Genomic DNA, 11,840 nt, shown 5'->3' on the forward strand with positions numbered 1-11,840 from the left:
TTATCCAGGTTCGGGCCGCGAGGATGCGTAAAACCCTACTCCTGCTTTGGTGGATTGTATATCTGTGTTCTTGAGCTAGCTATGGGGCGTGAGGAGCTCCAAAAAGCCGAATCCTTCCTCTGGTCACCTCGGGCCTCCTTTTATAGAAAAAAGGGGTTGCCACAGTGGCACACAGGAGGTGGAAAGGGTACAGTGATGCGAGGTTATCCCTCGCATTACATGACAAGGCGCATGTAATGCGTCTTGCTTAGGTGTCCTTGCTTTATCGGGGACGGGGGAGAAACCTGTCTCGTCCGTCGTCGCTCCTTCTTGTGTCGACACGCGCCCTGGCCAGCGACGCCTGAGATGCCATGTAGGTAGGCAGGCAGCTGAGGTGGCGCAGTGGTGGATCTTCACGAAGATCTGCATGCCGCCACGCGGGTGCCTGCCCAGCTGGTTGGATCGGCAACTGCATGCATGCGGTGGTGGAGGTTTAGTCGGCGTGGGCCTGATGGTGGCCCTGCGGGTGTCCTCGGCAAGGGCCTTGCCGGGGCCCCGACAAGGGTCTTGCCGAGGCGCCTGCTGTCATCCCCGGCAAGGCGCTTGCCGGGGGCCTTGTGGTCTTCCTTGGCTGGGATCCCGCCAAGGGTTGTCGTCTCCTTAGTGCGTATCTGATCTTGAATGTCTTCACAAAGATCTGCATGCCGCCACGGGGATGTCTCCTGAATCCTTGCCCTTTGGGGGCAGTGGACTCCAAGGGTGATTTGCTCTGTAGGCGCGGGACGAGTCGCCGCGGCAAGGGTCTTGCCGGGGCTGCTAGAACTGTCTCCCGGCAAGGATCTTGCCGGGGGAGTCCGCTTCGTCCCCTTTGCTCTTCGTGGTCTTGGCCTTGGCGTCGTTCTAGTTCTCTTGAGTTTCGGTCTTACCCTGGCTCACCTCCCTTGCCTTGCTTGGTGTGGTGGTATCCGCGGCTCAGACTGCCCGTGCACAGTTATAGGGGTACAAAAAGTGTCCCCCTCTTTTTGTACACCGACAAGGTCCGCCCTCGTTTAAGTTTTTTCTCCGACGAAGTGCACTACCGCCCCCCACTATACCTGGCCAAAACTTGGGCCGGGCCTAGCCAAGCTCGAGTAAAAAAACCAGGCCCGAGTCCGGCCCGACTGGCCATCAAGCCTAGTTTTTAGGCCCAAGCCCGACCCGAACACATAAAAGCCCGATGGGCCTCGGGCCGGGCCTCTTCAGGAAATTGCAAAAACAACGGGCCCAAGCCCGACCCGGCCTTCGAGCTTAAAATCTAGGCCCGAGCCCGGCCCGGGAGCAGCGTCGGGCCAGGCCGGGTCGGGCTTTTTCGGGCCGAGCTTCCCATGGCCAGGACTACCCCTCACCACCGCCGTCCATCACTGCCCTCACCCTAAACCCTAAGATAGATACTGGGGTAGCCCTCCGGCGATCCCCTTCATTCTCTTTCCTTACCTCCGCCTCACTCCGGCCATCTCTCAAAAATCGACAGACCTATTTAAAAATCAGTCGATTGACATTTAGCTAAACTGAAAACAGAATGCTGGTGATCACTGAATGCATGGCACAGTACTAGCTGGTGGCCGGTGCCAAATTTTCCGCATGAAAAGTGTAAATTATGGTCGGCCGCCGCATGGTACGCTCACGAATTGTTTTTGCGGGAAACGCATGCAACCGCAGGAGGAATCGATGCCGTGTTTCAGAGCCGGAAACCTTTGTTGACCGGTCAAACACGATGGCTCTCCTCCGTTGCATGATGCACCAAGACGCACTCACACACCAGGTTCACTTGCTAACACGCTTTGCAGCGGCACCAGTTCCTCAGAATTCGCCGCCCAAAATAGCAAGTAATCCGATTCCTGGCCCAAAGCATTTCCAGAAAACAAAAAGGCGCGGCGTAACCATCACTCTTCGCCGATGGAGGCAGCGGCAGCAGCAGCGCCACGCCCGCGCGCCACTGGCTGCCTCACCGCCTCCACCGCAGGCCCGCAGCGCGCGAGCCGCTGGTGCCCTCGCCAACCGCGCGCCGCCTCTTCTTCCTCCTCCTCCTCCTCCTCCTCTTCAAGCGGCGGAAGCCCGGCGGATCTAGGGTTGCTCCGCCCGCGCCTCCGCGTCTCGCCCTCCTCCGCGGGGAGGATAGCAGGCGGGGCGCCGCCGGTCCGAGCCCGGGACTCCCGCGCCGAATGCGCGGGCGGCCGGTCGAGCGCGGAGCACGTCGGGGTCAGCCTAGGCACGTACCGTTCCTCTCTTTCTCCTTTCCGCTCCTTGGGCAATTTGATTGATGATCCGCTCCAATGCGGTTGCTGCCTGGTGATCGGGGAGCCTGGCCGCGTGAAATCTTAGTCCCATTTCGGCCGGGTCTTCGCGGGAATTCTGGATCGGCGGGGGCGTCGCTGTTTTAGGGGCGGTTACCGCGCTGGAAATGTTTATTTTCCATGCTTATAATTCGGGTTCGGGCCTTGAATCGGGGTGGTCTGCCGGCATATAGCACCTAGTGGAATTGTTTTCTATTGAAATCTTGACCTGGGCTTAGAATGCACAATCCTCTTCCCTTGTTACATCGCTGACTGGTAGCTGACTTCTCATGGAGCTTAAGGAAGAATTGCTTCTACTTTTTTTTTCTTTAAATGAGAATTGCTTCTACTTTATGACATTGAATGAGTATTTCTGTTTAGCCTTCTTTTGTCTGTAAGACCATTTATATCTTTATTGTGCCTTTACTCATTGTCGTGTTAATGACTGTAATCGTGTAGAAGGCGAGAACAGAGTTTTGGAGATGTCGTCAACTGTGCCCAAGTCATCAAATATCTTCTGGCATGATTGCCCAGTGGGCAAGACTGACCGGCAAAATCTACTGAAGCAGAAAGGGTGTGTTGTTTGGATTACAGGCCTTAGTGGTTCAGGTAATTCAAGATTACCTGGATTTATTGTGACTGTGCTTCATGTAATGCGGGTCCATTTTTTTAAATTATTCAAGTACGGGTCATTCAACTACTCCCTCCGTTCCTAAATATTTGTCTTTCTAGACATTTCAAATGACTACTACATACGGATGTATGTAGACATATTTTAGAGTGTAGATTCACTCATTTTGCTTCGTATGTAGTCACTTGTTGAAATGCCTAGAAAGACAAGTATTTAGGAACGGAGGGAGTACATCTTTTTGCCTACAGACTAGTACAACCTCCGTCCCAAAATTCTTGTCTTAGATTTGTCTAGATACGGATGTATCTAGTGTAACTAGATACATCCGTATCTAGACAAATCTAAGACAAGAATTTTGGGACGGAGGGAGTATATCTTTACTTCAGATTAATCATTTCAGCTTGACACAATGAATTAAGGCCAAAAGGGGTCAATTCTAGGACTCTTCATAATTTAGCTGTCAAAAATTTCATATAGTTATTGTTCACTCCATCTTTATAGGTTACATCATACTCCCTCCATCCCGAATTACTTGTCTTAGATTTGTCTAGGTACGGATGTATCTAGACACGTTTTAGCGTTAGATACATCCGTATCTAGACAAATCAAGACAAGTAATTTGGGGCGGAGGTAATATTCAAGTATCAAATTGATCACAAAATAACTTCCAAGTGGTGAAAGGGCAACTCTTAAAATTGTCAAGAGTACAATAAGCGAATATTAATATATTATGCTATCTATGTGGCTGATGTTCATCATGCTTGTTGGTGTTTCATTTGTTTTTCACCAATGTCTAACAATGCAGTAAATCAGAACTCTGTTATTTGAAGAGACAACTCGCCAACTAAAAATTTATAATAATGTAGCTTTTATTCTCGATGTAAACTTCTTTTATTTTACTGATGCTTTGTTAGTTCCTTTATCTAATTTTATATTGCTATACTTCACCTTGTCAAGGTAAAAGTACCTTGGCATGCACATTAGGTCGAGAGCTCCATACAAGAGGGAAGCTTGCGTATGTTCTTGATGGCGATAACTTAAGACATGGTCTTAACAAGGATCTTGGCTTCGCAGCTGAAGATCGTGCTGAAAATATACGCAGAGTTGGCAAGTATCTCCTGAACACAGAACTGTATTTGTAGATCTAACAAACTTCTCGTGAAGATAAAAAATTGTCAACAGAAAAACCATGCTTTTGTTATTATCTTTTACTGTTCACCCATTTGCACTTACATTTTGTTTCAACTATTTTTGAGCAGGTGAGGTTGCAAAGCTATTTGCAGATGCAGGTCTAGTGTGCATTGCTAGTTTTATATCTCCGTATAGGAGAGACCGAGAGTCTTGTCGTGCACTGTTGTCAGACGGTAGTTTTATTGAAGTAAGGGATTCTTCTTATTTTACCTTCATCTCTATTGAAATTAGCTTCCTACTGGGTTTTTGTCATAACTGCTGAACAAACTCTCGTGAACTTTTTTGCAGGTTTTCTTGAACATGTCCTTGGAATTGTGTGAAGCAAGGGATCCGAAGGGCCTTTATAAGCTTGCTCGTGCAGGAAAAATAAAGGGTGAGATTATCATATAATCTTTGATGTCCAAGCTGACAATAATCGATTGGTGCTTCACTCTTCAGTTTAGCTAAAAAAATCCTGTTTTTTTATAATCAAACTTGTAATTACACTAACCAAACTATGCATATTTCGGGAAAGCAAAACAGGATAGGAAAAATACCGCACTCAGTCATTCTACAAGCCTTGAAATCGTCAATTCTGTGAGGATTGTGATTTGTAATTGCAAGCTCGCAGCCATGCTTAGATGTGTTGGTGCACATACTATGTAGATTAATATTTCCATTGTGTAATGGTGTTGCGTATGATCATCGTGCAATCACCGTTTGTAGGCAAGGTTCTGTCTCTAACTGCACAACTAGCCATTGCCATCGGAACATCAAAGTTGCCTCAAACTATCTGATTTTCTCGTATTTTAATTGATATATGTGTTGTGAGTTTCTAGGAGCTCCATCACATTCAAGTTCTTTTTGTCTAATGCTTAGGACAAGAACAGTTGAACTGGTCTTTGTGACAACTATTAAACATCTTTTTTGGTGTGTGTGTGTGCATTTGTAAGTTGGGTTAGGCGGTTATCTAGTTGGAAATGGAAAATGTAAGGGAAATAATAAGTCTGAAACCCTCTTTTGCCTTCTATACTTCTGTGTAAGTTTTTGCAGTGAAATAAGTTCCCATGTGGGTACTTATTTTCACTTTGTTGCCTCTGTTTGACCATTCTCCGCAAATAATCTTGCAATAATTTTTTTGGCCCGTCTTGCTAAACCTTGTGTGGTGCACTCATCCTTCAAGCCTTCAAGCTCTAATTTTGTCTTTCTGCAGGGTTTACTGGTATTGATGACCCATATGAAGCGCCATTAAATTGCGAGGTACATCATCATATCATACTCCCTCCATCCGGAAATACTTGTCATAAAAATGGATACAAATGGATGTATCTAGAACTAAAATACATCTAGATACATTCATTCCTTGGACAAGTATTTCCGGACGGAGGGAGTACATGCTAAGTGCTATCATTTTCGCATGGTCAAGTGTGCATTATTTAAGGTGTTAATGTGATTGCTTCTGCCGTCATGTATTTAGTACTTGGCTCACTGATATTCTAGCCTAAAATGATTGAATTGGGAAACTAGAGCACGCTTCATCATCTTTTAAACATAATCAAGAGCGCATGCTTAACATGCTAAAGAGAGTGGTGAAGAGAATTGTCAATATGCTCGATACTTGAGGACAGTACTAGAGGGTACATGTTTGATATGGTTAATTACCAAGTACAGTGGTTAAATGCATAGGTTGATCTTTACTGTGAATTTACAGCCGCAGGAGACACTGGAAACAGGCTTTCGCCCCGCTTTATATATAAAGCAACATCAGAACAAAGTACACGGTGGTGAGGTGACCCCATACAACACCGATCCTGAAATATAACCGGATCACGCACAACGCAACCGAAAAAGAACATAGGAAGAACTAAGTACAACGCTGCTCTACGCCCTAACACACCCCGCAGGAGACACTTAAATTCATATAATTCCTAGTAGTTATGTTTAACAATAATAATATTTAATACAGCTAAGCCGCTTGTAAGAAGTTGTCATGATGTCTTCGGATGCTCTTTCCTGCCGTTGACAAGCAGTTGCCAGTTTTGTCCTTCACCTAGAAGCATGAAGCCTTTGCTTTGATTGCAGATTGAGATCAAGGAAGTGGATGGCGTGTGCCCTTCACCATCCGACATGGCGGCACAAGTGATTACTTATCTCGAGGACAAAGGCTTTCTGCACGAGTAGACCGTGACGGAAGCCATGAGCCTGTTGTCATGCTAGAGGGTATTTCCACCAGATTAGCGGCGCGGCAGAATAAGTCAAGCGCTGGCAGTGTTTTTTTGCCGTGCTTGTTCAGATTTATGTGTTTAATTGTGTGCGTTGATCTGTCTACTCGTAGTTTCTGTGTTTGTTAACTTCTGTTAGCTGCGCCAGGAAAATGTAGTGTGTAAATTGCAATGGCATCCAGAGCAGGGTAGTAGGAGTTTGTTGCTTGCTAATTTATTCGCCCTGCAACTTGTGCTGTTTCCTGGTTGTTGCGATGAGGTACAAGAGTGTTATGCTGACCATTTCAATTTCCAATTATTGAGAGCCGTCTGCCTTGTTGCTTGCAGCACATACCAAAACAATTGTATTAGGAGTACGTTCTTGCATTATCCGAAGCGAATGCTAACTCGAACTAATAAATAAGTGACAGGAAGCGCATATCCTGAAATGTTTATCTGGTCAATGAAGGCCGGTCGTCCATCTCGCAATGCCAGGACACAAAGACAATACAATTCACCTTTCCCTCACGAGAAAAAAAAGGATGATACAGTTCAGCAGGCCACGGAATACGATGGGCGCTCGCATGGAATATGTGGATCCGCACACGGGTTGCACAGACCCTGGAATGGTAAACTGATGAGCAGCCAATTCTTAACTCGCGACATTGGAACGCCGGCTACGGCAAAATGGTTATGGCTGAGCGGGCCACGACGTGTGACTTCTTTACCGGGTCAATCCTTCTCCGTCTCCGTCTCCGTCTCCGTACGTGAACCTTTCACGACGGCTACGGCACTTGGCCACAGCATGCTCCACCGTACGAAGAGACGACCGACCGGACCATACACGCGTTCTGTACACTTTGCTTGCACCCGTGCGGGTGCGACACAAACCACAACCATTCAAAACACAGACCCAGGACGCGGAAAAACCAACGAAACATCCTCGGCGCAGGCCGCGCGCCCGCCGGCGGAAGCGACGAGTCGACGACGACCGCGCCGGCACGTACTCACAAACCCACCCCCGCCGGCCGGAACCACCCGCGCCTTCCCTGCCGCTGACGCCCTCCCAACGCAATGACCTCCCTGACATATATAAACCCCCCCCGCGCGCGCTCCCTTCCACGCCACCACTTCGCGCGCCCAGCTTCTCCCCTCTCCTTCCTCTCCCCTCCCTCCGCACTCCACGCAAACCAGAGCCCGCGCACGCAACCGGCCGACGGCGCCAAACAAAACGGCACGCGACGCTCAGCGAGGGCCGCGAGGAAGCAATAGCAGAGGGACCGGATGGTGTTCAGCGGCGCGTGGCTGGCGGCGGCGGCGCGGGTGCCGGCGGAGCTGTGCCAGGGCCCGCCGCGGCCGGGGCAGCGGCGGCGGCTGCGGGCCGACGAGGTGCTGCGCGCGCTGCTCACGCCGCCCGCGCGGGAGCTGGAGCGCCTGGCCGACTGCCTCTACGTCTTCTTCTGCCTGCCGCTGCCGGAGCCGGACCAGTACTACGTGCCGGCGTCCGGGCGCGGCGGCTGGGTGGCGCGCCGGCCGCCCGGCGCCGTGCTGTACAGCTACCGGCGGTCCCTCTCGCTCTCCTCCGACGGCGGCTCGTCGTCGTCCACGTGGATGGGCGGCTCCGACGAGGAGGGGCTGTTGTATTACTCGGACGACTAGGAAAGCAGCCGTGATGTGCATGTGTACTAGCGATCGTCGTGTCGGGCTTGTGTTAGCTAGGCGGTGCTGCCGTTTTGTCCGTTCCATTCTTTGTAGCAACTGTATAAACGCTGTACATATTGGTTTGGTTGGTTGGATTCAGCGAGAAATCAAGACGGTTTTTCGCATTTGGATTCTTTGGTTTGATGAAACACTGTATAACAGATGGAAATTATGCCCGTTAGGGCAAAAAGAAACAAAGTTGTAAACGAAGAACGTTTCTTCTCCTGTCCTTGTCATGGTATATACAAAATCATGCTACTAATCGGGAGATAACTATTTTTTTAGACAAAACCGGGAGATAACCTGATGTGTTGAAGTCTTCTTTCTCCTGCATTTACCGGCGGCGTGTTGTGAGGATAGCTCCACCTCGGCGAAACAAACTTTCTTCAACCCATGAACTTGTAGAAACAACACCCGATAACTCATCGCTGCAGACCAAAAAAATGAAACAAATCGCCGCCCCAAAGAAGGCAATGCTGATAAATGCCTGTCAAAACTCTGAATACAAAGAAAGCTGGCCGAATCTAGATGGATCCATTTGAAAACCGGCGGGACATTGGAAACCTAAACCTAGACTCGAAGACTCACTAAAGAAAGCATGGGAAAAAAATCACACATGTCGTTACACGACGGGTAGGGGTCCAATGTTGAGCTTGTCGCTGTCCAGGACCATGCACCGATTACCTCTTTTCCAATGACCTAGCCAGGTTGGGCCACCGTTGACTATTGTCGCGCTGGATCACCAACTCAGTCGCCGAGCACTACCTGGAGAAGATTGTCACTCGAGCACACATCTTCTTCGCCATCCAACAAAAAGCCCTCCAACTCCTCCACAAACATGTCGCCTCGATCTGGACCTCCCCACCGACTCTAGCGCCGGCACCGCATGTGATTTTCCTGGCAACGCGCCCTAGCAGCGGCAAGAGGGGGTGTAGATGGGACGACAACTAGGTTTTTGGTCATCTGGATGGTGCAAGGCGCATCTAGACTTCTTTTCTCGACGACAAGGTGAGCCTAGACATTTTTTTTTTGATGGCAAGGCGAGTCTAGACTAACACATGAAAAATGTGATTATTTAGATCTATTAATAAGATGCACACAAATACACAAAAGTAAAAGAAGTGACCAGATCCATGGACCATCTAACAAAGATGTACACAAGCACTGAGATGAGACGAAGGATGATGTCTCATTGCCCCTTCCTCATTGAAGCCGGGCAAATCTTACTATAGTTGACAATCAAAAATCGTCATGCTAAGACCTGATGAGCCGGAGAGGCAGAGCGGCACCTGTCGATGATGGAAAAAATGCAGATAAGAATTCGAAAAGACCATACCTTCAAACAGACTAACAACCACGAGTGTCCAAATCCAAGCAGATCTACTGGAGATCAACGTCTGCCAAATCCAAAATAGATCTGTTGGACACCAAATTCAAATGGAATTATCGAAGATGAATGCCGAATGGATCCAAACAGATTAAAGAATAAAGCTGGCATGACGAAAGCAAAATCCATTGTAGACATACCTCCATGTACCCTCCGCCTCCACTGGAATGGGGCTAAGGCACAGAAACACATTATTCTGGCTCTCAAACCACAAAAGGAAAAAAGCTTATGCAACATTCTCTCAAGCGACATACTCCCTCCGTCCAGAAATACTTGTCATCGAAATGAATAAAAGGTGATGTATCTAGACATATTTTAGTTCTAGATACATCCCTTTTTGTCTATTTTAATGACAAGTATTTTCGGACGGAGGGAGTACCTTAGAAAGAAAACGAAAAAAATGCTGGAAGCCCAAAACTTCGTTGTTATTCGTCGTCTCGTGACCACGACTTTTAAAACTCATTGTTGAGACCTTGTCGGTGGTAAGAAATGCCATCGTCTGGCCCTACCATGCCATCTTGTTCCCCAAAAAACAATGGTGTGCCTCAGTGGCGGAGCTTGACTGCGATGTTTGGGGCGCAAAAGGAAAGGTGTGCATGTTTTTTTGAAGGGGGGGGGGTAATCAGAAATTTTCTTCTAACTGCGCCCCTCCCAAAAATAATCTTCAGGAATTTGCCATGGGCTGGGGGGGGGGAGGGCACAACCACCTCAGGAATGCATGCCCATGGTGTGCCTGCACTACTGTGATGCCCGGATAATTAAGCAACAGTAATCCCCTGCTAATGATGCCATGTTACCACTATTACTGTTGCTAATCTCACGTTGATCCAAATCTGGTTCAATTCAAATTCAAAATCAAGTCAAACAATTAAAGTTTCCAAATGTCAAAACTAAAAAAAGTACAAACTATGGCAAATAAATCATAAGTAATAATGGTGGAGAAACCACATTTTTATAGAATGTTTAAATACACTAAGCTAATTAAAACAGTAGCTAAAACCATTAGTTAACTGCCTTTTGTATTGTATATAATACTAAACTATTTTATTTTGGGACCAAACTTTTGGTGGCATTGTCTAATTTTGCAATGTGAATTATGGGGACAAGTTTCCTATTTTACTAAACCTACTTGCTATTTAAGATAAGCACAAAACATAACAAATAAAAAGAAACAGAAAAAGAAAAAGGAAAACTAAAAAAGAGGAAATAGTAACTAACCTAACCTACTGGGCACTTGGCCCACCTAGCAAAGCTCACGGCCCAGCCCACCTCCATCTCCCTCCACCTCCCGCTACAGGAGGCGGGGGGAAGCGTGGCGGCCATCCTGGCCTCCCTGGCCGGCGATGCCGCCGTGGCACCCATCCCATGGCCCCCTCTGAGGTTAAGAGCAACCCCGTGGCCCCTCCCCCGAACCCTAGCTCTCTCTGTTTTCTTCCTCTTCCCCTCCCTCGTTCGATCCCATCCCTGCCCGAGTTCGGCCGTCGCCAAGTCGTCATCGTCCCCGCGACCACCGTCGTCCCTGCACCCCGCCAAGGAGTCTAGGAGCTCCACAGTGTTCTTCTACCTCATCTATGGCCACCCGTTCGAGCTCGACGGCTCTGCATCGTGCGGATCGAGCTCTTCTTCCACCTTCGGCCACCGCGGCCTCACCGTCGATCCGCGCCACCTCGTCAACCCCGACCCCGAACGAGCTCACCATCGTCTTCCTCTCGGTGAGCTGCACCGGTTCCCCTTTTCCCCCCTTCGATTTCGTCGCCATAGACTGTCACACCACCGCGCCCCAGCTCCTGGTTGCCGCCCCCCCGTGGCCGTTGATAGGTCTCCAACGTATCTATATTTTTTTATTGTTCCATGCTATTATATTATCTGTTTTGGATGTTTAATGGGCTTATTTATACACTTTTATATTATTTTTGGGACTAACCTACTAACCCAAGGCCCAGTGCAAATTGCTGTTTTTTGCCTATTTCAGTGTTTCGCAGAAAAGGAATCTCAAACGGAATGAAACCTTCAGGAGAGTTATTTTTGGAACAAACGTGATCCAGGGGACTTGGAGTAGACGTCAAGAAAGAAGCGAAGCGGCCACGAGGCAGGGAGGCGCGCCTGCCCCCCTGGGCGCGCCCCCACCCTCGTGAGCCCCTCACAGCTCCACCGACCTACTTCTTCCTCATATATATATCGATATACCCCGAAAATATCCAGGAGCACCATGAAACCCTATTTCCACCGCCGCAACCTTCTGTACCCAAGAGATCCCATCTTGGGGCCTTTTCTAGAGCTCCATCGGAGGGGGAATCGATCACGGAGGGCTTCTACATCAACACCATAACCTCTCCGATGATGTGTGAGTAGTTTACCACAGACCTTCAGGTCCATAGTTATTAGCTAGATGGCTTCTTCTCTCTCTTTGGATCTCAATACAATGTTCTCCTCGATCTTCTTGGAGATCTATTTGATGT

General features: G+C 48.4%; 2 protein-coding genes across 2 annotated transcripts; both read left to right on the forward strand.

The window, feature by feature from the left end:
* The first annotated feature begins 1,829 nt into the window (after nt 1-1,829).
* On the forward strand, nt 1,830-6,653 carry LOC125536403 (adenylyl-sulfate kinase 3-like). The gene is made up of 7 exons (XM_048699616.1): nt 1,830-2,227; nt 2,751-2,900; nt 3,880-4,029; nt 4,182-4,300; nt 4,402-4,486; nt 5,306-5,352; nt 6,175-6,653. Exons 1-7 carry the CDS (start codon nt 1,915-1,917, stop codon nt 6,271-6,273), a joined length of 963 nt encoding a protein of 320 aa, XP_048555573.1. The 5' UTR covers nt 1,830-1,914; the 3' UTR covers nt 6,274-6,653.
* Nucleotides 6,654-6,925: 272 nt separating this feature from the next.
* On the forward strand, nt 6,926-8,119 carry LOC125536404. The gene has a single exon (XM_048699617.1). It carries the CDS (start codon nt 7,578-7,580, stop codon nt 7,950-7,952), a length of 375 nt encoding a protein of 124 aa, XP_048555574.1. The 5' UTR covers nt 6,926-7,577; the 3' UTR covers nt 7,953-8,119.
* The last annotated feature ends 3,721 nt before the right edge of the window (nt 8,120-11,840 follow it).

Source organism: Triticum urartu, chromosome 2 (genome assembly GCF_003073215.2).
Source record: "Triticum urartu cultivar G1812 chromosome 2, Tu2.1, whole genome shotgun sequence".
NCBI lineage: Eukaryota > Viridiplantae > Streptophyta > Magnoliopsida > Poales > Poaceae > Triticum > Triticum urartu.

Bases quoted from the DNA above. Each gene is read 5' to 3' on its own strand.
- LOC125536403 (XM_048699616.1), top strand. From the start codon at position 1,915: ATGGAGGCAGCGGCAGCAGCAGCGCCACGCCCGCGCGCCACTGGCTGC. The intron at 4,487-5,305 runs GTGAGATTATCA...GTCTTTCTGCAG, and splicing joins TCGTGCAGGAAAAATAAAGG to GGTTTACTGGTATTGATGAC. The intron at 5,353-6,174 runs GTACATCATCAT...CTTTGATTGCAG, and splicing joins AAGCGCCATTAAATTGCGAG to ATTGAGATCAAGGAAGTGGA.
- LOC125536404 (XM_048699617.1), top strand. From the start codon at position 7,578: ATGGTGTTCAGCGGCGCGTGGCTGGCGGCGGCGGCGCGGGTGCCGGCG.